The sequence below is a fragment of the Hypanus sabinus genome, chromosome 19 (genome assembly GCF_030144855.1).
Source record: "Hypanus sabinus isolate sHypSab1 chromosome 19, sHypSab1.hap1, whole genome shotgun sequence".
Classification (NCBI taxonomy): domain Eukaryota; kingdom Metazoa; phylum Chordata; class Chondrichthyes; order Myliobatiformes; family Dasyatidae; genus Hypanus; species Hypanus sabinus.
Window position 1 is genome coordinate 71,429,644 of NC_082724.1, and position 25,550 is coordinate 71,455,193.

General features: G+C 41.3%; 1 protein-coding gene across 1 annotated transcript in view; it reads right to left on the minus strand.

Annotated features, from left to right (window-relative positions):
- The window catches only part of itih3a.1 (inter-alpha-trypsin inhibitor heavy chain 3a, tandem duplicate 1), a 69,116-nt gene extending 46,088 nt beyond the window's left edge, over positions 1–23,028 (minus strand). The window contains exons 1-8 of the mRNA XM_059944904.1: positions 22,877–23,028; positions 19,353–19,457; positions 16,613–16,775; positions 16,413–16,523; positions 16,199–16,327; positions 15,995–16,111; positions 5,586–5,754; positions 2,132–2,257 (exon numbers count right to left, since the gene is read on the minus strand). Coding sequence (XP_059800887.1) covers positions 2,132–2,257; positions 5,586–5,754; positions 15,995–16,111; positions 16,199–16,327; positions 16,413–16,523; positions 16,613–16,775; positions 19,353–19,457; positions 22,877–23,016 — 1,060 coding nt within the window. The 5' untranslated portion in view covers positions 23,017–23,028. The remainder of the gene's footprint in view (positions 1–2,131; positions 2,258–5,585; positions 5,755–15,994; positions 16,112–16,198; positions 16,328–16,412; positions 16,524–16,612; positions 16,776–19,352; positions 19,458–22,876) is intronic.
- Positions 23,029–25,550: the final 2,522 nt, after the last annotated feature.

The following is a 25,550-nucleotide window of genomic DNA, read 5'->3' on the forward strand; positions in this document are numbered from 1 at the left end:
TAGTTGCCTTGTTGATCTTGTACATGGGAGTGAGGAGCTTGGGGGGGGTGCTTTGGAATTCTAACTGTTGCGAATGTACCACAGCTCTGAGGGGCCGAAGGGTGCGGGGTAGCCCCCTCCTTTGTGAGAATTGCAAGATCACTATTGAGTCAGTTCAGGAGACCCAGGAAATGAGAGAAAGACATGCAGAATCACAAAGAGTTGGAATGTGTCCTGGCCTCCGAAAGGCGGACCCATTGATACCAGCTATTGTCTCTTGGAGCCGGACTTGTGTATTGAATCCTGTACGATGCATCGAAACCCCCAGGCAATGAACCGAGGGGGAGGTTGGTGGAGGGATTGCATCATCTCAACCTGATTGACATCTGAGACCCTGTGAGTCAGGATAAAAGAGGGTCTGTGGGAACAGCCCCTCAGACGCACCAGAAGAAACGCTAGTGATCCCGTAACAAAGCCAGTGGGAAGGCCAAGTGCGTCTGTTTCCAGTTGCCCCGGAATCGGTGTGCCTTTACCACAGAAGAACGGTTTTCAGCTAACAATGGGGAAATCAACTCCCAACGACTCTCGAAGGATTGACATCATAAAAGGAATGGGCAAGTTTTAACCCGTCTTTCTCTCCAACCAAAACGCTGCAGCTTGAATGAACTAAAGTGACTTTTATATTTCCATCGGACAATACATTATCCCCAGACAACGATAGAGCTATTTCTTATTGATTATTATTATACCCGCACTTTTAGATTTAGTATTGATGATGTATGTTTGCATTGATATTATTTTTGTGTATTTTTATCAATAAATACTTAAAAATAGTACCATCAGACTTCAACTGACCTCTCTATCTTTGCTGGTAAGTGACCCAGTTACGGGGTACGTAACATAACGCTTAACTGTTATTCATACTTTGGGGCACTCTTGTGTTTTTGTGGATGTTTGCAAAGAAAAGGAATTTCAGGATGTATATTGTATACCATTTCTCTGACAGTAAATGTACCTATTGAACCTGATTTTCCCAATCATAACATTGCCCTTTTGACACACCTTTTTTATTTCCTTTTGTAATCTGTAGTCCACATCCCACCTACCGTTGGGAGGCCTTTATATAACTGCTGTCAGAGTCCTTTTACCCTTGCAGTTTCTTAACTTAACTCACAAGAATTCACCATCATCCAACCCTATGTCACATCTTTCTACTGATTTGATGCTGTTCTTTACCAGCAGAGCCGCACCACCCCCTCTGCCGACCTTCCTATCCCTCCGATACAATGTGTAACCTTGGACATTCAGCTCCCAACTGCAACCATCCGTCACCCATGATTCAGTGATGGCCTCAACATCATACCTGACAATCTGTAACAAGATCCGTAACAAGTGCAACAAGATCATCCACTTTATTTCTTATACTCTGTGTATTGAGATATAACACTTTGGGTACTGCATTTGCTACCCTTTTTGATTCGGCATCCCTAATGCACTGATACTCAGCCTCCTGATTGCAATTATGTCCTATCATCTGTCCGTCTGTCCTTCCCGACAGACTGACTGCACGCTATCTTTGCTTTTTTATCATCTGTCCTATCCTGAGTCCCTTCATTCTGGTTCCCACTCCCCTGCCAAATTAGTTTAAACCCTCAACAGCACCTCTGAAGAAACCTGCCCGCCAGAATATTGGTCCCCCTCAGGTTCTGGTATAGGTCATTCCCCCCCTCAGAAGAGATCCCAATGATCCAGGAACCTGAAGCCCTACTCCCTGCACCAGCTTCTCAGCTACACAATCATCCTCACTAGGTCTACATTGTCCTGATAGTAATATCTACAACTGGTTTCACCCCAAAGTCACTACACAATAGCATTCAACAATTAGGGGTATACAGAAATCCTCTAGAGTTCCAAAGTTCTTAGCAATTGACAAGTGGGCGTGCTTGGCTATGCCCAAATATCAGGTTTTACCTGCTTAAGCTGAGAAAAGAAGCAAAAAAGATAAAAGAATACTGAGAGCATGAGGTGAGAGACCTTGACAGTGAGGTCATAGGTTGTGGAAGCACTTTCACTTGTGCTACTCAGTTTTGAGTTCAAGTTTACCGAGATAAACATGGAAAGGAGAGAGAGGAAGTGCATTTATTTTACTTACCACTATTTGGATCCCCATCAGTTAACAAAATAATCATGGAGATGCTTCTCTCAGGCAGTTGCTTTCTCTGATGAGCCTTGTCCAGAAGTCTCACTGCCTCCAACATGGGATCATTTATGTTTGTTGCTGTAACATAGTATCAATTGAGTCTTTTAAAATCATGCATTGAAATTTGGCTACATTCGCTATTATACCAACTTTACAGCTATCAAAGCAGCAGTAACATTTCTGGGCAAAGACCAGTAAAATAACTCTTGTTGCACTTTCCACAGGTGTTGTACAGTTTGCTGAGTATATCCAGCATTTTCTGCTTTTCTGAAATCGAGTGCTGCTAATGAACTCTTTATTTAGCCCTTTGAAATAACTAGTTCTTCATACTTGTCAAATATATCTATTGCTGGAGTAGGTCATTTCACGAAAAGCAAGACCAATAATTGCAGGGTACATAATTAAATATATGCTTTGAATATTCCCAGTGCGAAAGAGAAGAGAGCATTGCATTATTGATCAAGGAGATTTCCACTGTAGTAACAAAGGAGAAAGTATTAGAAGACTTTTCAAATGAGGCAGTATGACTAAAACTTAGAAATTTTTAAAAAAGGAGTGATCATTTTGCTGGGATTATACTGCAGAAATTCTGACATTTAAGGTAAGAGACAGGGGAGTAGATGTTTAGGTAAATTATGGCGAGGTGTAAAGGGAAAGTATTGTAATATTAGGGGATTTCAATTTCTCCAAAATTAATAGGGTTTGTCTAAGTGTGAAAGTATTAGACCAAAATTGAACTTTTGTTTCAGCATATAGATTTCCCTTCTAGTGATGGGTAAGTGCTAGACCTAACCCCGAGGGAAAGAACTTGAGGCAAGTGAATGAAGTGTCTGTGTGCAGGTAATTCAAGGATAGTGATAACTTATTGTTTCAAAATAGTAATGGAAAAGGGTAAGAATAGTCCAAAAATCGAGCATCCCAATAGGGAAAAGGCTAATTTCAGTCCTGACAAAGATAAACTGGGAGCAGCTATTTACAGGTTAATCTGTGTTTTGAAAGTAGGAGTTTTTTTAAAGGTGAAATATTAGGAGAACATTCAGAAATCAGAGATGCAAAGGGACTCGGTAGTCTTCATGTGGGAATCCCCAAAAGTTAATTACAGGTTGAATCGATGGTAAGGAAGGCAAATCCAATGTTGGCATTCATTTCCAGAGAATAAGGATATCAAAGCAAGGGTGTAATACTGAGGCTTTCAGGCATTGATCAGATTGCACTTGGGAATATTGTGTGCAGTTTTAGGTACCTTGTATAAGAAAGGATATGTTGACATTGAAGTGGGTCCAGAGGAGGTTCACGAGAATAATTCTAGGAATGAAAGGGTTAACACCTGAGGAACATTTGATGGCTCTGACCCTGTACTTGCTGGAGTTTAGAAGTATGAGGAGTATCTCACTGAAACCAGTCCACTATTGAAAGGCCTAGATGGAGTTGAAATGGAGAGGATATTTCTTGTAGTGGGAGCATCTAGGATGGAAGGGCACAGCCTCAGAATAGAAGGACATCCCTTTAGAACAGCGACGGGGAGGAATTTATTTTGCCAGAGGGGGGTAAATCTGTGGAATTCATTGGCACAGAAGGCTGTGAAGGCCAAGTCATTGGCCTTTTTTCCTTGGAGTGACGGAGAATGAGAGGTGACCTGATAGAGGTGTGTAAGTTTGATTGTGTGGAAAGATAGAGGCTTTTTCCCAGGGCTGGAATGGCAGCACAAGATGCACAGTTTTAAGATGTTTGGAAGTAGGTACAGAGGAGAAGTCAGGGGTAAGTTTTTAAGCAGGGAGTGGTGAGTGTGTGGAATGGGCTGCTGGCGACGGTAGTGGAAGTGGAAATTAGAGGGTCTTTTAAGAGACTCCTGGATAGGTACACGGAGCTCAGAAAAATAGAGGGCTATGGGTAACCCGAGGTAATTTCTAAGGTAAGGACATGTTCGGCACAGCATTGTGAACCGAAGGCCTGTATTGTGCTGTTGGTTTTCTATGTTTCTATAATATATGTAAAGTAGAAATAGAAAGGTTCTTGATTAGTAAGGGCATCAAGAGTTACAAGAAGAAGGCAGGAGCTTGGGGTTTAGAGGGAAAATAAATCAATGATGATGAACTGGCAGAACAGACACAATGGGTAATACTGCTCCTACGTCTTATGATATGAACTAATAAGAGTTCAGAGCTGCAGAATTTCACTGTTACAACTGAAATCTCCAACTACCATACCTTTCTCCTTAGTGAACACAGATGAAAAGTGGATGTATGTTTCAGTGGGCATTAAGGTGGATATATCTACAGGGTCTGATGAGATGTATCCCAGGCTGCTGGAGGAGGCAAGGGAGAAGATTACTGAGGCCCGAAGGAGCAACTTAACTTATTGTTGGACATATGTGGGATACCAGATGACTGCAAGGCAACAAGTGTGGTACTTTTATTCAAGAAGGGCAGTGGAGATAAGCCAAGTACTTATAGGTCAACTAAGCTAATGTCAGTGGTAAGAAATTCATCGGAAAAAATTCTGAGGAACAGGATTAAAGTATGCTGATTTATGAAGGCCTCCAAGCGGACCACAATCTTGTAGTAGAGTTTGGAGGCTTGTGTGCCTCAATGACTGAGGGCTTTGTGCTTTCACTCATGGTAGGGTCACCCATGCCAAACAGGTCAAAGGGCAGAGGCTAGACTAAAGGTGCTCCAGACTCGGCAGTTCAACTCAGGGCTAACAACCCTGACTGGTCAAACAAAATTGTTATGGAAACCGCAATGAAGAATCCTTCTGCATCTGAGGGCGATGGTATATCTGAGTCTCCACTCAAGCTTGCATGGCTGACAGTACCAAAAACTGAAAGGAAGCTACTGGCACAATGAAGGAAGCCCTGATCACCACCAAGACCAAGACCAAAATTGACCAAGGACAGACAGAGATGGAAGACCTTCACTTCTGCCCTAAATGCCAGTGACATAACTGGCTGTAAGAATTATGAAGGGCTAAGTTAGAGCTGATAGAGAGGAACTTTTCTGTATAATAGAGGTGTCCCAAGACTGGACCATTTTCTGTACCCAATGATCCAATGACTTTGAAGGCCACGAAGAATAGGTTTACAGGGTTGGCAGCTTGCTAAACACAGGCTTTCTGATGTGCCCATCCACATAACAAATGTCACTATGTTTTGAAGGTTGCTCATAGCCTGAAGAATATTCTGGAGCTGCCTGAGGAAGTGAAAAGTACTATGTATTGATACATGGTTTCCTTCCATATGATATATTAGTGCATCAATTAAAATAACTAGGAGCATTATTTCTCGAGGAGAAAAAATCTGAGATTTACATTGAGGATTAAATATTCCCCTAATATTTCCTTTTTGATTTACTGGTCTCAATGAATAGAGTAAAAAAAAGTTAGTTTTATTTCTGAAATCTAATTTTACCTCCCACTGCTTGTATAGTTCTTACAAAATCCTTAGCTTCGTTCACATTCTCTGGAGTTGCTTGAAATACGCTATTTTTCCATGTAGACAGAGAATGATCAAAGATAATGATGCCAAAATAATCCTCTTCAGCCATATCACTCAAAATTTTTAGAAATGCTTCAATTGTCTGAAAGAGATGAAATGTTATTCTGCATAGCCAATGACTCCCCAGTACAGCTCTTGACCTCATAATCTACTTTGTTGTGAACTGTTCTATATTATTTACCTACACTGCACTTTCTCTGTGGCTGTTACACTTTATTCTGCATTGTTATTGTTTTACCTCTATTCACTGCATGGAAAGTATTTAAGACAAACTTTCCTCTGCATCTTGGTACCATGTGACAACAATTAACCAGTTCCAGTGTTATTCCCTGTAATATGGTCTATAGTGGCAAATTGGGGTATTAGAAGCTGGTGAACTGTATTATTATTGGGAGGGAAATTGTTGAAGAAGAGCTTTCATTATAAGATCTACCTGCTTCTGGAAATGCCTTATAGTCATTGCTTTGTGCAAGTTAGGTCAAGTCATACAAATTAGTTCAAACTTTTTTTCTGAGAGGTGACAAAGATGATTGACATCGGGCAGTGGATCTTGTAAAATGGACCTTAGTAAAGCTTTTGATGAGGTATAGAGGGATCCAAAAGATTAAGGCACATGTAAACCATGGAGACTTGGTAGACTGAGTTCAAAAATAGCCTAAAAATAGTAGACAGAGAATTGTGGAGGAGGGGTGCTACTCTGATGCGAGGTCTGTGACCAGTTGTGTTCCACTAGGATCAGTGTTATTTGTATATATGATATGAGTGGGATGAAAATGGGGGCTAACCATGCAGATGAAACAAAAATTGGTGGAGTTATTAGTCCTGTCCACGTTCAAAGACTCAACTGCCAGCTGAGATGAATATGTTACTAGCAAAGAGGTCAGGCTGGGTGGTCCCAAATTGGAAACCATGGAAATCCACCCCTGCTGAAGTCTGTAAAATCAGTCTTCCGAAAGGTCAACTCATGGAAGGCGGCCAGACAGTAAGTGGGCCAGTGAAGGAGTGGAGATTTGAGGCTTTGACGAGAAGAGGCGGCGGACGAGCTTCACTCCAAGTGAGGTAAGACCGGGTAAGTTCCTTTCAAAGGAGAAAGGTTCTAAAGTTGAGGCAAGTATTGGGTAGGTCATGGCAGCTGAGATCGGCCCCGTGGTTTGTTCATCCTACAGCATGTGGGAAATCAGGGATACTTCCAGTGTCCCTGACGACTATGTGTGCAGGAAGTGTGTCCAGCTGCAGCTTCTGGCAGACCGCATTGAACATCTGGAGCTGCGATTGGATTCATACTGGAGCATCCGTGATGCTGAGAAAGTCGTGAATAGCATGTTCAGTGAGTTGGCCACACCACAGATAAAGGCTAAACAGGCAGAAAGGGAAGGGGTGGCCACTAGACAGCATAGCAGTAGGCAGGTAGTGCAGGAGTCCCCTGAGGTCATCTCCCTCCTAAACAGATATACTGTTTTGGATACTGTTGGGGGAGATGTCTCATCAGGGGAAGGCAGCAGCAGCCGAGTTCATTGCACCATGGGTGGCTCTGTGGCACAGGAGGGAAGGAAAAGGAGCGGGAGAGCTATAATGATAGGGGATTCGATTGTAAGGGGACTAGATAGGCGTTTCTGCAGCCGCAAATGTTGCCTCCGTGGTGCAAGGGTCAAGGATGTCTCTGAGCGGCTGCAGGGCATTCTGGAATGGGAGAGTGAACAGCCAGTGGTCGTGGTGCACATAGGTACCAATGATATAGGTAAAAAATGGGATGAGGTCCTACAAGGTGAATTTAGGAAGTTAGGAGATAAACTAAAAAGTAGGACCTCAAAGGTAATAATCTCTGGATTACTACCAGGGCCATGTGCTAGTCAGAGTAGAAATAGGAGGATATTTCAGATGAATACGTGGCTTGAAAAATGGTGCAAGGGGGAGGGATTCAAATTTCTGGGGCATTGGAACCAGTTCTGGGGGAGGTGGGGCCGGTATAAACAGGACGGTCTGCACCTGGGCTGAACTGGAACCAATGTCCTAGGGGGAGCGTTTGCTACTGCTGTTCAGGAGGCTTTAAACTAATGTGGCAGGGGGATGGGAACAAGTGCAGAGAGACAGAGGGGTGTAAAATGAGGGTAGAAGCAAAAAGTAGTAAGGTGAAAAGTAAAAGTGGCAGGCAGGCAAATCCAGGGCAAAAAGCAAAAAGAGCCACTTCTCAACATAATTGTATAAGGGCTAAGAGTGTTGTAAAAACAAGCCTGAAGGCTTTGTGTGTCAATGCGAGGAGCATTCGTAACAAGGTGGATGAATTGAATGTGCAGATAGTTACTAATGAATATGATATAGTTGGGATCACAGAGACATGGCTCCAGAGTGACCAAGGATGGGAGCTCAACATTCAGGGATATTCAATATTCAGGAGGGATAGACAGGAAAGAAAAGGAGGTGGGGTAGCATTGCTGGTTAGAGAGGAGATTAACGCAATAGAAAGGAAGGACATTAGCCTGGAAGATGTGGAATCGATATGGGTAGAGCTGCATAACACTAAGGGACAGAAAACACTGGTGGGAGTTGTGTACAGGCCACCTAACAGTAGTAGTGAGGTTGGGGATGGCATTAAACAGGAAATTAGAAATGTGTGCAATAAAGGAACAGTAGTTATAATGTGTGACTTCAATCTATATATAGATTGGGTGAACCAAATTTGTAGGGGTGCTGAGGAAGGGGATTTCTTGGAATGTATGTGGGATGGTTTTCTGAACCAACATGTTGAGGAACCAGTTAGAGAGCTGGCCATTCTAGATTGGGTATTGAGCAATGAGGAAGGGTTAGTTAGCAATCTTGTTGTGTGAGGCCCCTAGGGTAAGAGTGACCATAATATGGCGGAATTCTTCATTAAGATGGAGAGCGACATAGTTAATTCAGAAACAAAGGTTCTGAACTTAAAGAAGGGTAACTTTGAAGGTATGAGATGTGAATTAGCTAAGATAGACTGGCAAATGATACTTAAAGGGTTGACGGTGGATATGCAATGGCAAGCATTTAAAGATCGCATGGATGAACTACAACCATTGTTCATCCCAGTTTGGCAAAAGAATAAACCAAGAAAGGTAGTGCAACCATGGCTGACCAGGGAAATTAGGAATAGTATCAAGTCCAAAGAAGAAACATATAAATTAGCCAGAAAAAGCGGCACACCTGAGGACTGGGAAAAATTCAGAGACCAGCCGACAAAGGGCTTAATTAGGAAAGGGAAAAAAGATTATGAGAGAAAGCTGGCAGGGAACATAAAAACTGACTGTAAAAGCTTTTATAGATACATGAAAAGAAAAAAATTGGTCAAGACAAATGTAGGTCCTTTACAGTCAGAAACAGGTAAATTGATCATAGGGAACAAGGACATGACAGACCAATTGAATAACTACTTTGGTTCTGTCTTCACTAAGGAGGACATAAATAATCTTCTGGAAATAGTAGGGGACCGAGGGTCTAGTGAGATGGAGAAACTGAGGGAAATACATGTTAGTAGGGAAGCGGTGTTAGGTAAATTGAAGGGATTAAAGGCAGATAAATCCCCAGGGCCAGATGGTCTGCATCCCAGAGTGCTTAAGGAAGTAGCCCAAGAAATAGTGGATGCATTAGTGATAATTTTTCAAAACTCCTTAGATTCTGGATTAGTTCCTGAGGATTGGAGGGTGGCTAATGTAAGCCCACTTTTTAAAAAAGGAGGGTGAGAGAAACCGAGGAATTATAGATCAGTTCGTCTGACATCGGTGGTGGGGAAAATTCTAGAGTCGGTTATCAAAGATGTGATAACAGCACATTTGGAAAGAGGTGAAATCATCGGACAAAGTCAGCATGGATTTGTGAAAGGAAAATTATGTCTGACGAATCTTATAGAATTTTTTGAAGATGTAATAGAGTGGATAGGGGAGAGCCAGTAGATGTGGTATATTTAGATTTTCAAAAGGCTTTTGACAAGGTCCCACACAGGAGATTAGTGCGCAAACTTAAAGCACACAGTATTGGAGGTATGGTACTGATGTGGATAGAGAATTGGTTGGCAGACAGGAAGCAAAGAGTGGGAATAAATGGGACCTTTTCAGAATGGCAGGCAGTGACTAGTGGGGTACTGCAAGGCTCAGTGCTGGGACCCCATTTGTTTACAATATACATTAATGATTTAGACGAGGGAATTAAATGCAGCATCTCCAAGTTTGCGGATGACACAAAGCTGGGCGGTGGTGTTAGCTGTGAGGAGGATGCTAAGAGGGTGCAGGGTGACTTGGATAGGTTAGGTGAGTGGGCAAATTCATGGCAGATGCAATTTAATGTGGATAAGTGTGAGGTTATCCACTTTGGTTGCAAGAACAGGAAAACAGATTATTATCTGAATGGTGGCCGATTAGGAAAAAGGGAGATGCAACGAGACCTGGGTGTCATTGTACACCAGTCATTGAAGGTGGGCATGCAGGTACAGCAGGTGGTGAAAAAGGCAAATGGTATGTTGGCATTCATAGCAAAAGGATTTGAGTACAGGAGCAGGGAGGTTCTACTGCAGTTGTACAAGGCCTTGGTGAGACCGCTCCTAGAATATTGTGTGCAGTTTTGGTCCCCTAATCTGAGGAAAGACATTCTTGCCATAGAAGAAGTACAAAGAAGGTTCACCAGATTGATTCCTGGGATGGCAGGACTTTCATATGAAGAAAGACTGGATTGACTAGGCTTATACTCACTGGAATTTAGAAGATTGAGGGGGGATCTTATTGAAACATATAAAATTCTAAAGGGATTGGACAGGCTAGATGCAGGAAGATTGTTTCCGATGTTGAGGAAGTCCAGAACGAGGGGTCACAGTTTAAGGATAAAGGGGAAGCCTTTTAGGACCGAGATGAGGAAAAACTTCTTCACACAGAGAGTGGTGAATCTGTGAAATTCTCTGCCACAGGAAACAGTTGAGGCCGGTTCATTGGCTATATTTAAGAGGAAGTTAGTTATGGCCATTGTGGCTAAAGGGATCAGGGGATATGGAGAGAAAGCAGGTACAGGGTTCTGAGTTGGATGATCAGCCATGATCATACTGAATGGTGGTGCAGGCTTGAAGGGCCAAATGGCCTACTCCTGCACCTATTTTCTATGTTTATATGAAAGCATCTGGCCTAGATGATGTCCCTAACCGTATCTTTATCTCCTGTAGAGATCAGCTGGTTGGGGTTCTTGGGGACATTTTCAATCTCTTCCTGCTTCAATGTATGATTCACTCCATCTTTAAACAGACACTAAGATCTTTGTACCTAAGAAAAACATTATAATGTACCTTAATGACCACCACCCAGAGGCTCTGACATCTACCATCCTGAAGTTCTTCAGGAGGCTGGTCATGGTACACATTAACTCCAACCTTCCAGACAACCTCAAACTTATGGAATTCGTCTACTGCTGAAACAGGTCAATGACAGGTATTATCTCCCTGGCTTGACACTCATCTCAGGAGTATCTGGACAGTCAAGACACCTACATCAGACTATTGTTTATTAACTATTGCTCTGCCTTCAATGCTATAAATCTAAGCAAACTCAACCCTTGGAATCAATGCTTCCATCTATAAATGGATTCTTGACTAACTGACCAGCAAACTGCAATCAATAAGAATAGGCAAAAACTCCACCGCCTTTGTTATTCTAAACACTAGTGCTCCACAAGGTTGTGTCCTCAGCTCCTTACTCTACTCTCTGTACATTCAGATGTGGCCAGACTTTGCTCTAAACTCCATCTAAAAGTTTGCAGATGGAATGGGCTGTAAATATCACAGTCGAGAAAGCTTGCTATCTCAGGAGGCTAAAGAAATCTGGTACGTGCCTGTCAGCACTTATACAATTTTAGTAATGCACTATAGAAAGCTTTTTAAGACAATTGCTGTACTTGTGACCACAAGAAACTGCACAGATTAGTGGACACAGCTCAGAACATCACAGAAATCTGCCTCCCCTTCATGGGCTCTGTCTATACCTCCAATTGCCTCAATAAAACAGCTAGCAGAATCAAAGCCCCCGCTCACTCTACCCATCCTCTCATTTCCCCTTTTCCATTGGGCAGTGGACTGAAAGCTTGTATTGCCAGGTTTAAGAACACTGTAGTTATGACTATTGAATGGTTGCCTAATGCAGCTAGATGGGATCCCACTTAGATACTGTTTTTTTCTTTATTTAATGAAGAAGCGGAGGCATCATCAATCACGCACACTCAATGGAAGTATAACACGAGGAAATCTGCAGATGCTGGAAATTCAAACAACAACACACACAAAATGCTGGTAGAACACAGCAGGCCAGGCAGCATCTATAGGGAGAAGCACTGTCGATGTTTCAGGCCGAGACCTTTCATCCACCAGCATTTTGTGTGTGTTGTTTCAATGGAGATATGATTATTTTGACTAGATAATTTGAAGTTGATTGGATAGTGGTACAGCTGATAGAGCAGCTCCAGAGATCGAGACTTGATCGTGACCTTGGGTGCTGTACGTTCTCCTTGTGACTTCATGGGTTTCCTCCGGATTTTTCTCCCAGGTGCTAATGACATAGGGGATTAATTGGTTTCCATGAATTGCCCCTAGTGTGGGAGAATGAAGTGGGGAAGAAGGAATTGTTGAAGACAAGGCAAAGCAGAGAAGTACTTTTTCTCTGAAAAGCTCTGAAGTGGTATTGGCATTGGTTTATTATTGTCACACGTACCAAGATGCAGTGAAAAGCTTGTCTTTCATACTGTTCGTACAGATCAGATCATTGCATTGAGGCAGAACAAGATAAAACAATGACAAAGCAGAATAAAGTGTAAACACTACTGAAAGAGTATAGTGCCAGCAAAAACAATAAAGTGGAAGTGAAAATGAGGTAAATTGTAAGACCAATAGCACATCATATTGTACAAGATGTCTTTTCAAGACTCTGTTAACAGCAGAATAGAAGCTGCTCTTGATTCTGTGGTATGTGCTTTTGTATCTTCTGCCTGATGAGAGAGGGGAGAAGGGAGAATGTCCATAGCGAGAGGGGTCTTTGATTATGCTGGCTGTTCTCCAGAGAGGGGAGGCTAGTTTCTGTGATGTGCTCCAAAGAAGATGCAGATGTGTCATTTCATTAGTACTTTTACTTCACCTCTGGACTTACAACTAAGTCCAGTAATGAAGTGTGGAATTTGCAGTAAGGCAAGGATAGACTGAGGCAGTTGTAGTCAAGTGAGACTGCTGGTCACTCCTCAGGTGAGACAGTCGTGGGTGATGGCAGCATATATTCAAGCCAGGCAAGTGAGGCCTTTGTATTGAGAATTTTCAGAGACAAGAGAGATAGGAATAATAGAAGGATGTGAAATATACCCAACAACTAAGGACAATTGACTTATTAAATTCAGAAAATCATTAGCTGTCAACATGAAGTTTTGTTTGACTTTTAACACCTCTATTGTGAATGGTGATTGATCTTACAAGTAAGGAATTCAAACATATACAGTTTACCATATAGTCAGTATCCATAACTGGTAAGTGAATTCTGTATAAAAATAACAGTTATGTCCTCGCTTCAGAACAATGTGGGTGACAGTGTCAATGCTGTTCTCCTTGTACACAAGTCAAATGAAAAAAAAATTGAGTCGTAAATTCTGGGCCCAGTTATATTAATTATTCTATTTTATTTGATTATCAGGGATGCCAGTAGCATTGACATATTGAGCAGAGTGATCAAATGCACTTCAAACACATTCAACTCCACCTTCCACCCAGCTTTACACCAACTATGCCTGGCAGAAGAGGTGCAAGCCTTTTCATTTGAAACGGGTCACCAATAGTCAATAAGGAGTAAGTGATTTGCAAAATTTTCACTACTTTAAGTGATTTTGATTACATTTATTATATTTATTTATTTTAGCGTATTTATGTTTATTAAACACACTTAAAGATAGCTTTTGGCTGCTGTGAACTGCCACTGCTAGACAGGAAGATGCGCAGACATCATGAGTCAGCTCTGAATTTAGACAGCATTTACGCAGCTGAGAAACTCGAGTTTGGGTGCTAGGCTGGCTGCAGTATAACATGGTACATTTGTTATCGAAGTATGTACGTATGAGCATACAGCCCTTTTAAAGAAAAGCTACACATGACAAAACCAACACAGACCTAATGTGTGAAAAAAAGAACAAATCGTGTGAACAATAAAAAGTGAACAAATAATATTAACTGCAGAGTCCTGAAAAGTGAGATGGGTCCTCAGCTCTGTGCTGATGGTTGTAGGTCATAGACACAGTCATTACTCATCTGTGGCTCAGCTGCAGCAATCTTAATTATGCACACAATCTGGAGAGGTTTCTCAGTTCAGTAGTAAGAAAGTATTGCATTGATAGAGTAACACACACAGTGCTGGAGGGACTCAGCAAGACAGGCATCTATGGAAAAGAGTAAATAGTTGATGTTTCAGGTCGAGACCCTTTGTCAGGATTGGAGATAAAAAGATGAGGACTAAGAAGGTGGGGGGTGAGGTAGAAACACCAGGTGATATGTGAAACTGGGAGGGGGAGGCATGAAGAAAAGAACTGGAAAGGTGATTAGCGAAAGAGATACAGGACTAGAGAAAGGGAAATCTGATAGGAGAGGACAGAAGACCATGGAAGAAAGAAAAAGTGGAGGAGCACCTGAGGTAGGCGATGGGCAGGTAAGAAGATAAGGTGAGAGAGGGAAAGGGGATGGGGAATGGTGGTGGGGGGGCATTACCTGAAGCTCGAGAAATTGATGTTCATTCCATCAGGTTGGAGGCTACCTAGACAAAATGTAATGTGTTGCTTATCCAACCTGAGTGTGGCCTCACTGTGACAGTAGAGGAGGCCATGGATTGACATATCGGAATGGGAATGGGAAGTGAAATTAAATGGGGTGGCCGCTGGAAAATTCTGGGTTTTTTTTCTGGCAGACAGAGCATAGGTGCTTGAAGAAGCAGTATCCCAGTCTACTTCGGGTATCACCGACGTACAGGAGGCCACACCAGGAACACCAGGTACAGTAAGCAGATTCACAGGTGTAGGTTTGCCTCACCTGGAAGGACTGTTTGGGACCCTGAATGGTAGGGAGGGAGGAGGTGTAGGGGCAGGAGTAGAACTTGTTCTGCTTGCAAGGGTAAGTGCCAGGAGAGAGATCGGTGGGGAGGAATGAATGGACATGGGAGTCGCGTATGGAGCGATTCCTATGGGAAGCAAGAAGTTGGGGATGGGGGAGGAAATATATGCTTGGTGGTGGGATCCCATTAGATATGAGCTGGACACGGAGGCTGGTGGGGTGGTAGGAGAGGACAAGAGGAGTCTATCCCTGGTGGGGTGGCAGGTGAGGACCAGAGGAACCCTATCCCTGGTGGGGTGGTAGGAGCATGGGTTGAGTGCAGATGAGTGCGGAATGGAAGAGATGCAGTTGAGGGCAGCATTGATGATGGAGGAAGGGAAGCCCCTTTCTTTGAAGAAGGAAGATATCTCTTTAGTTCTGGAATGGAAAACCTCATGCTGAGAGCAGATGTGGTTGAGACGGAGGAATTGAGAGAAGTGGAAGTAGCAGGGTGGGATGAGGTATGGTCCAGGTAGCTGTGAGAGTCTGTGGGTTTATTATAGACATCAGCAGATAAGCTATCTACAGAGAGAGAGATAGAGAGACCGAGAAAGGAATCATGAGGTGTCGGAAATGGACCACGTAAATTCGAGGGCAGTGTGGAAGTTGAAGGCAAATTTGATGGTCGACGAGCTCTGCGTGGGTGCAGGAAGCAGCACCAATGCAGTCATTGATGTAGCCTAGGAAATGTTGGGGAGTGATACCAGTGTAGACTTGGAACACAGACTGTTCCATGTAGCCGACAAAAAAGCAGGTGATGCACCATCAATAACTCTCGGAGATGTGAGGCGAGATATAGGCTTTCAGTGGGGGGGTGGGGGGTGTCCAGACAGGTATATGTAGTTCACTACAGCAGGCATAGCTGGGACCCATATCTACCAATTTCCCGCATCTGCAGTTTTTCTCTTATTTGTTGTTGATTGGGGAGCCACCTCTCATTTAAACTGAGGAATAAGTAATGAAGATCTACCACTTAAGGAAATTATCTGATCATGAACACAATGTTATCTAACTGCAAACCAGGTACCTTGTTTCTTACATCACATCTGTGATCAAAACATCACTAGGTGGAAAGTATTGAGGTCATAAAAACAATTTATGTAAAATGAAAGTTTTTCCCTCCATCCTCTTATTTATGGCTATCAATCAGTCACTTTTGTGGTTATAGAGAGCATACATGCAAGGATTTCCACCCTTCTCTCCCAACTCTTCTTACCTGGTGCATTTTAGTTCCTGACATAGATCCACTGCGGTCTATCACAAATACAACATTTTTTGGAATCCTGGCTAAGTTAGCAGGTGCAAAATGGTGTACAAAATATCCATTTACAATCTGAAAAATATATATAAAATCAAGCATTATCAGAATAAATCACCAGGGTCATCACAGGTTTTAACTTTAAAACTGTTTTTAAGTTACCTGAATGCTGCCAGCAGACAGGTCTCTATTGACATCATAACGTATGATGAAGTTTCCATCCAGAACTGTGTCGTGACAATCAGGGCACTTGCGCTGTTGCTCAAGTGTTGGTTTGAAGGAGACGTGTGCCTGAATGAAATAATGAACCAGTATTAATTTTGTATTACTTTGGTCTTTACAATAAACCAAAAACAAAATGTTCATTGCTTTGTACCTTTGTTCCTCTTACAGTCTTTTCCACGAGGGAAGTCAGATTATGTGTTAGGAAACTGGAATCAACATCCAGAAAGGAAATGCCTTGTGGTTCAAAAATATGTACATCAATCTGGAAATTCAAAGTGTATTGATATTTAATCATCTTAAATGGGCAAATTCGCAAAGCAAGTTAGCATTGGTGCTTCTTTGTAAGTGTACCTGGAAGTGTTTGACAAGCTGCTTGGGGTTTACTCTGATATTCATTTCATATTTTCCCAGGTTACGTTTTAATAATTCTTCATAAGTTAGTTCGAATGTGACTTTTTTGGTTGGTCCAATATTAACTGAAACTTTAAACTTTTCCATTTTTCTTCCAGATGCCCTTTCAAAATCAAAACAAAAAGCTGCAGTGAATGGTGCATGAAGGTTATGGACAGCTTGGTTACCAACAGAGCTGACGACGCAGCCCAGCACATCACAGAAACAAGGCTTCCTGCCATAATGCTGTCTATACTTTCCTGTCTCAGTAAAGCAGCCAGCAAAATCAAACACGCCACCCACTACGGACATTCTCTCTTCAAACAGCCTAATGAGACCATGTTTCTCTGGGACCAAGGTGCCAAAGCAAACACGTGCTTTCAAAAGAACGAGAAAGGAAAAAAAAGATAGAACATAGTCACGTAAGAAAACAAATTTTTAGTTCAAGTCCCTGAGCGACAAGTCCTGCAAATGGATGGTTCCCAGCAGTCCAGATTATAAGACTATCAAATAGTTTCCTAGCATGATAAGATGGACTCAGGTTCTAATTTGTTATGATCTTGCACCTTATTGCCTACCTACACTGCACTTTCTCTGTAGCTGTCACACCTCATTATGTTACTGTTTTGCCTTGTTCTGTCTCAACGCACTGTGTTATGATCTGATCTGTATGGCCACATGCAAGACAAGCTTTTCACTGCATCTTGGCACATGTGACACAGAGACTCCAGTTTCAGTAAAGGTTTGCATTGATTTCCTATTACGTTGTCACAAATTTGTTTGATATTAATGAGGCCAGCAGCTAAAAATGTCCAAATCTGAGGCAGCAGCAAGATCCGCTGGAGTAATCAAGTGTCTTACATAACTTTGTGATATCTGCTGCTGGGATGCCTTGTTTCTCAGCACAAGATTTATTTCTGAATTTTAATCACCTTACAATGACTCTAAACCAGACAGTACATAACAAGATTGTAAACAGATTCTAGGAAAAAGTGCGTCATTTTGATTTTCCAGTGTGTTGGTGTTGTACGTGTGCGCAATGGGATCTAAACCTGGGAAGAAGTCTAATCCAGAATGTCCAGGCACATAAAACATGACAACTACAAAGAGAGAATTAATTGGGAATCAAACTACCAACACAATCATGCAGACGTTCTACATCCTTACTAACTTCATTGTTTTTAACTGCTATGATTCTTTGCTGTCTTCATCACCCACGTGCTCAGTGGGTTTATCATCTCCAACAAAGACCTTTGTAGAACATTCAAAAAATGCACGTGGGGAGCTGATAAAGAAAGTATGTATTCAAGGGCTCTTCACCGGCAGTTTCTGGCACTTAATACTAACATTGCTGCAATCCAGACAATACTAAGACACCTGATACATAATTATAATAATTACTTTCACAACCACAATGACTTATGGTATAGGTATGTAAAATAGTTATGTGAAAATCTGCATAATTAAGCTCATTCCTTTATCTTGCAACATCTGTACAGGGAGTTAGTGCCTGAAATAGGATTTCAGGCACTAACTGTGATTTCCAGAACTTTAATCCTAGTTATTTTCCATAGAAACTTGGCATCCCACAAAGAGGATTTCAAAATAGAAAAGGTTAACCAGAACTGATGAAAACTGTCTTCACACCAGGTAATTATAAACAGACAAGGGCTCATCTACTGGGAGAAAGACATGGATTACTGCTGTTTCAAGATTTCTTTTTAATGGTTTATTTACACATAGATATGAGGAGGGAGCGAAATTCTCCAGGAGTTATATTTAATTCTTCCTCGGAATGTACAAAAATGCGTAACTCAAAATGGTGGTTGTAAGAGAAAATGGAGTCAGCTTGAAATGCAGGGATGTTTTGAGATCATGCAGGAGTACAAGAATGCAGCCTCAGCATTGAGATAGACAATGGTGAAATATATGTTCTTTGGTCTTTGTCTTTAAAGTATATATGTAGTCTGACGTTATACGTCAAGGCTGATGAGTATGGAAGATAAGCAGGTACAGACAGGTACCAGGACTAAATGGAAAAGCACTGGGGTAGAAGGGTATTAAATAGGGCTACTTCTTTCTACACCAGAGACCAGTTTTAAGAGACAGACTGACACGAGGGAGAGAGAGAGAAAGAGGAAGGGAGTAAGAGGGAGAGGGGTAGAGGGAAGAGAAGGAGATGGGAGGGGAGAGAAGGAGTGAGAGAGTGAGGAGACGGTGTGTGAGGGAGATCAGGAAAAAGAGAATGGGAGACAGAGTGGATAGTGGGAGGGTAGAGAAGAAGAGGGGAAGGGAAAGAAGGTGAGAGGAGGAGGGAGAAAAGAGGGAGGGGTAGGGGGAGAGGAGAAGGAGAAAACGAAAACTGTAGAAGAGGATATTGGACACAGGATTCCCACTGGCATTGTATTAGATTGGTTCATAGATTGATTGATTGATTGATTGATTGAAAAGTATTCTTTCTTTCTATATTTTAGTAAAGTGGTTAGTGACAAGACTTTGTATCTTATTATAATGTAACATATTTATAAACTTTAAACACTTGAACAGTGCCTTGTTTGTTTGCAAGCACCTCACTGCTGACTCAGGAAAGAAAGAGGAATTAATTTGAAAAAAATACTCATTTTATATTTCTGAGGAATTTAATTTATCAAAGTGGTTGATGAGACAAAAATGACAGAGAACTGTAACAATGGGTGCTTACTTTACAATCCCTGCGGTCTGTCCCTGTGAAACAGCTTTTTGATACTGTTTCTGGGCAACTTCTTTCTCTTTCACAGCTCCCACATATGTTACGCCACCCAGACTCCTACAAAGGGCAAAACCAGACAGTTGTTATCACAGAAAGCTGATGCAGTCATCTTCTCCTGTCATATGATTGTATTTACCTTAGATATAAAATACACCTACATTATGGAATATCACAGTGCAAGTCACAGAATAATATATTACTGTTGCTAAAGGAAGGAATTACTCTGGACACGTAATGAGTTCTATTCCCGGTCAGAGACCATTTTGATTGAGTGTGGAGAGCTGGATGAAAGATTATCAAATTAAGGTCGTAAAGGATGTAGGAGAATTGGAAAGTAAGTTGAATTAGATGGCTCTGGACCACTACTCATTGGAATTCAGAAGAATGTGGGATGACCTCATTGAAACCTATTGAATACTGAAAGGCCTCAATAGAGTGGATGTGGAGAGGATGTTTCCAATGGTGAGGGAGTCTAAGACCAGAGGACACAGCCTCAGAATAGACAGACGTCCTTTTAGAACAGAGATGAGAAGCAATCTCTTTGGCCAGAGTGTGGTGAATCATTTCTACACGTAGCTGTAGAGGCCAAGTCATTGGGTATATTTAAGGCAGGTTCTTGATTAGTCAGGGGATGAAGGGACACAGGGAAAGGCAAGAGATTGGGGCTGGGAGGGAAACTGTTTGGCCATGATGAAATGGCGGAGCAGACTTGATGTGTGAAATGGCCTGATTCTGCTCCTGTGTCTCATGGTCTGATTGATTATTAATTTTCTGTAGCAATAAGTCTGATGTACCCTTGGGATGGGATAATGCTAGGAGAGGCACAGAGACAACTTGTAAATATAACTGGTTTGGAGCATTGATCTAAGAGAGACTGAATACAAGAGCACCAAAATAAATGGAGGTACAATAGCAGGATAAGTAAAGTCAAAGGAAATTTTAAAAAAGGAAGGAGATAATGAAAATTTAAACTTTAGGCTTTGCATTAGAGCTGCTGCTAAAATAAATTGTCATAAAGGCAAACTCAGATTGCAAAGACCTATTTTGTTATATGAGCTGATGTAGGCTTGTTGGTGAAAGGTTTGAATCACAGATTTAATGGAGGAAATCCAGTCATTTATAATTACATTATAAAAATATAAAAACTTTTAAAAATTATGTAATTGTGTTTAAATAATAATATTTTATTGAATTTGAACACAATGCTAAATGTGCAATGTGGGTCCTTTACATATTTTCCAGAACTGGGACTTTGGGTTCTGTGTAGCAAACAGCATTTTAATCTTAAAGCAACCTGCAGCATTCATTCAAGTTGAACAATCCAGCAGCCTACGGTTAGATAAATCATCAATGAACTGCAACAACATCACATCTTTATTTCCTGTTCCCCTTCCCCAAGGAGAACAGTGCCCACCGGCTGCTAAAAATCAGGCCATGTATCAGTTTACAACTCCATGGCTGATAAGGGCTTTTACTGAGTGCCTTGCAGGGGAGAAGTAGTGAAAACTGCAGCTTTGCTAATGATACTTTGAGTAGCACTCTTTATCATCCCAGCTTCACAAAAAGAATTCTCTTAATTACCCTGTTCTGCCTTTTTATGCTTCCTGACCAATGCCCATTGCCAAGCTTCCAGGTCAGTCTGGTGACTCTCAAATATTGAACCTGCAACCTGGTCATCTCTGACGCCGAGGTATGCAGATGTTTCCAACACATGGACAGTCGCTAGGCTGCGGAACCAAATGGCATCCCAGGGCGAGTACTTAGGATGTGCGCGGCACAACTGGCAGCTGTGTTTACAGACATTTTTAATCTCTCCCTCTCCCAGTATAGAGTGCCCTCCTCCTTCAAATTACCCACTAATGTCCCTGAGCCAAAAAAGACCAAGGCAACATGCCTGGATGACTGGATTCCTGTCACACTCAAATCAATAATAAGCAAATGCTTTGGGAGGCTGGTCAAGGATTACATCTGCAGCATGCTACCACCCACACTGGGCCCCCTACAATTCGCCTACTGACACAACCGATTGACAGACGATGCAATAGCCACAGCTCTACATAGCATCCTTACACATCTGGAGAATGATGCTTATGTGAGAATGCTGTTCTTGGACTACAGTTCAGCATTCAACACCATAATTCCCTCCAGGCTCGACAAGAAGCTCAGAGACCTTGGCCTTGACCCTGCCTTGTGTAGTTGGATCCCAGTCTGCCTGTCAGATCCGCAGCAGGTTGTAGGAGTGGACTTTCCTCACCTACAGCCCTCTGACTCTCAATACAGCAGTCCCTCAGGGCTGTGTACTGAGTCCCTTCCTTCACTCTGTACCCATGACTGTGTTGCCACCCACAGCTCCAACCTATTAATTAAATTTGCTGATGATACTACACTGATTGGCCTTATCTCAAACGATAATGAGGTGGCCTACAGGGAAGAGGTGTCAAGAAAACAACCTCTCCCTTAATGTCACAAAAACAAAGGAGCTGATTATGGGTTACAGGATGAATGGAGATGGGGTAACCCCTATTGACATCGACGGATCTGGAATTGAGAGGGTTAACAGCTTTAAGTTCCTCAGCATCCACGTCACCGATGACCTCACATAGTCTGTGCACACCAGCTGTGTGCTGAAAAAGGCACAACAGTGCCTCTTTCACCTCAGACGTTTGAGGAAGTTTGGTATGGGCCCCCAGATCCTAAGAACTTTCTATAGGGGCACAACTGAGAGCATCCTGACTAGCTGCATCACTGCCTGGTATGCGAACTGTACCTCCCCTAATCGCAGGGTTCTGCAGAGAGTGGTGCGGACAGCCCTGCTCAGACTGATAAACTCATGCTAACTTGAGTGTACTCTATATTACATTGACTGTTTTATTTATTATAAATGTTTATAAATTACTATGATTGCACATTGCACACTTAGATAGAGATGTAGTGTAAAGATTTTTACTCCTCATCTATGTGAAGGATGGAAGAAATAAAGTCACTTCAATTCAGTTTGATTTGCAGGAACAGGTGTTTTGGTCCACAGGGTCTGGGCTGAACATGGTGCCCACTGCTCCGGCATCTCCTACATTACAGTCAAAGTGCTTTTGACACAGCTGTAGTTGCGACTTGATTTGCTTGCAGTTTTAAGCATTCTGGCTGCTCTAGGCACACCCCACTGCCATCTGAACAGTATTTCAAGTTTGGATACAAAGGGAGAGTGAGGAGCAGATTTTGAATCAAACTGCTCATCTGCCAATCTTTTTGTCAGACTTTTACTTGCAGATTCTGCACATGTTCATTAGATTTCCTTTTTTTTTGCTCTCTTCTCAGATTAGCTTTAATTGTGTTTTATGGTTTTTATTCATTTCACTAGAAGTACAGCTGAACACCACATCAATTATAATGCTCAGCCCAATAGAATACAGATGAGCCTGCCACAACAGATCTATTCTATGTAATTATTTGAATTGAACAACATAGCTGATACACACATGCTGAAGTTGGTGATGAAGGCTGTTTTTGGGAGCTCTATCTCAAAGAAGGCTTCCTTTGACACATTAGCTCGATTTACCACTCGGCTAATTATCACATTGTGAGCAAACCGTGAGGTTACTTTGGAATCGATCTTCATGCTGTAGATTTCAAGCTCCCTCAGAGGCTGAAAGAAACAAAAGGGGAACATTTCAATAAGAAGTACAGAGGAAACAAACCAAAATAGTTACAAAAGAATCAGAACCACTAGAGATTCTGCAGATGCTGGAAATCCCGAGTTACATACTCAAAATGCTGGGGGAGCTCAGCTGGTCAGACAGCACCTATGGAGTGGAATAAACAGTTAATACTTCAGGCCAAGACTCTGCGTAAAGACCTGATGAGTCCCGATGATGGGTCTCTGCCCGAATCAGAATTATATTGGTGCTGACATTGTTCTTTGGAAACATTACTCAGACAGTTCATCAGTTGGCCCCGAATTTTCGGTTAGGATGCCTACTATTGATCTCAGAAAATAGTTGAACGTAATTAGTGTATTTCCCCAATGAAAGATTACATGAACAAGCCAAAACTATCTCTCATCGAAAAATCCTGCAAGGCATCTACGATTGCAGTGCTGCGATATCGTTATGTAGTTGGAAGTGAACGGGCATGGAAGTTGCAAGATGGTGGCAGCTACACAATAAATATTTAGCCATCTGTCAAAGGTGTCAAGAGATTAATGCTTCTGATGTTCAGAGGCATTTCAAAAGCTTTGGAAAACTTTAAGTATATGTCTATAAATTCAAACAATACACAACGACAAGGTAGCTAATAACAAGCTTAGTGATTTGTAGATGCTTACCCTGATTGAAATTTATGGAGCTGCTGTCCCTGATGAATTCCAAACTGGTTTTCATGGCAAGAACAATGTAGCCAAATGTTGCTACTACTCTGGATTTCATATGGGCATCAGCATTGAAGTTTGTTCAATAACCACAGGCTGACCACAACTCAGGGCTTCCAGCTTTCATAATATTAGTTATGCTGTGAATTTCTGACATTCATTTGCAAACTCCCAGCCATTACTTTTTAAGTAGTTATAAAGTACAAATTATATCCCCGAGATATATTTTACAAAATCATTGAATTATCAAAATTAACCTAATCAAATGCTCTTCAGCGAAAGGAGGAATTCATCAAATCACCCTGTATATGAAAACAAAACTAAAGTATTACTGAGTAAATACTACTGATATTATAAATGATATCCATATTACAAATAGTAAGTAATGAGTAAATAATTCAAGCTTACTTTTATGCCATTGCTGTTGGTACTTGTCTTTTGTTCCAATCAGGAGAATGAAAACAAAATACCAGTATTAGAAAATGGCCACAGTGAACACATTATACTGACTAATCAAATAAAGCTAAACTCTATTTCTTCTTTCTTAGAATAGAGTTAGAATACTAAAGAATAGAGTGAATTAGAATAAATAATGCCAGTAATAATTAATGTGATTATTCAGGATACATTTTGATGACACAGCTCTAGTTTTGTAAAATTAACATTATATACAGTACACACATTTGATAAGTCTAATTTTGTGAATTAGCAGTTTCCACTTTGAATGAATAAAGGACTTACTTGTCATAGCAATCTAATAAACATGATATTATCAGATAATTGGGGTTGTGAATTTCAAACAAAAGATGCTGCCTGAAGTTTATAACATTAACTGTGTTATGACTTAAAAAAAACTGGAGCATTTGTATGGCTGAAATACTACCCACAGTATGTACACAATAACCAGCAGTATTAAATATTGCAGTTGAGAAAAGAATTGCATAGCATTATACCTGTAGTAATTAATTTGTAATAATAGATTCTTTATGCAAAGTTTTTCACTATCAACAAGTAGTAGATAGAAAGCAAAGAAAAACTCACAGTACACATCATTATAGAAGCTCAGATACTACATAGTGATTTTAGTATTACAGTTTAATGAAGATTAACAAAACTGCCTTTGACTTACTAATGCACGCATTCATTTGTATTAGCAACCATGTTGTATTATGCCATTGTAAATCATACACTACCTTATGGTGCTCTGATTCTGTTAAAATTAATTCAGAAGATATTAATACTGGAATAGACATTAGTAAAAGGTAGGACAGCATTGTTTTCATTTTGAACAATGTTCATTTGTCAAACAAGATGCAAGAAAGCTGGTTTTATTTTCAGATCTGTTAATGAACAATCCTTATATTAACACTGCCCTTAAACTCAGCAGATTGTGTTGACCTGATGTATGATGAAACACAAACTCTCAGCAAACACACAGTTCAGGGAAATAGTGCAATCTGACTGTTCCAAAGATTGGTCTGTATATGATATTCAGTAATCCACCAAATTATTTTAAACACAAAATCTGATAATTTGCTAGTACTTGCTCATGAAAGGTGTCTCTGGCAGTTGAATGAACAGCCATCAACTCCAGATGTCTACTTTACCAAGTGCTCACCGAGGCAAGTTAAAATGGAAAACGTTTGTGTGGCATCTGGCTCACCAGGCAAAGCACCTGGTCATTTGTAACTGCATGCACCCCATTGCCTTGAGCTTTTCGACTGAACCTTGAACAGAATATAATCACTTTTCAGTACAATGAAAGCTCTAAAGCATATCAGATAATA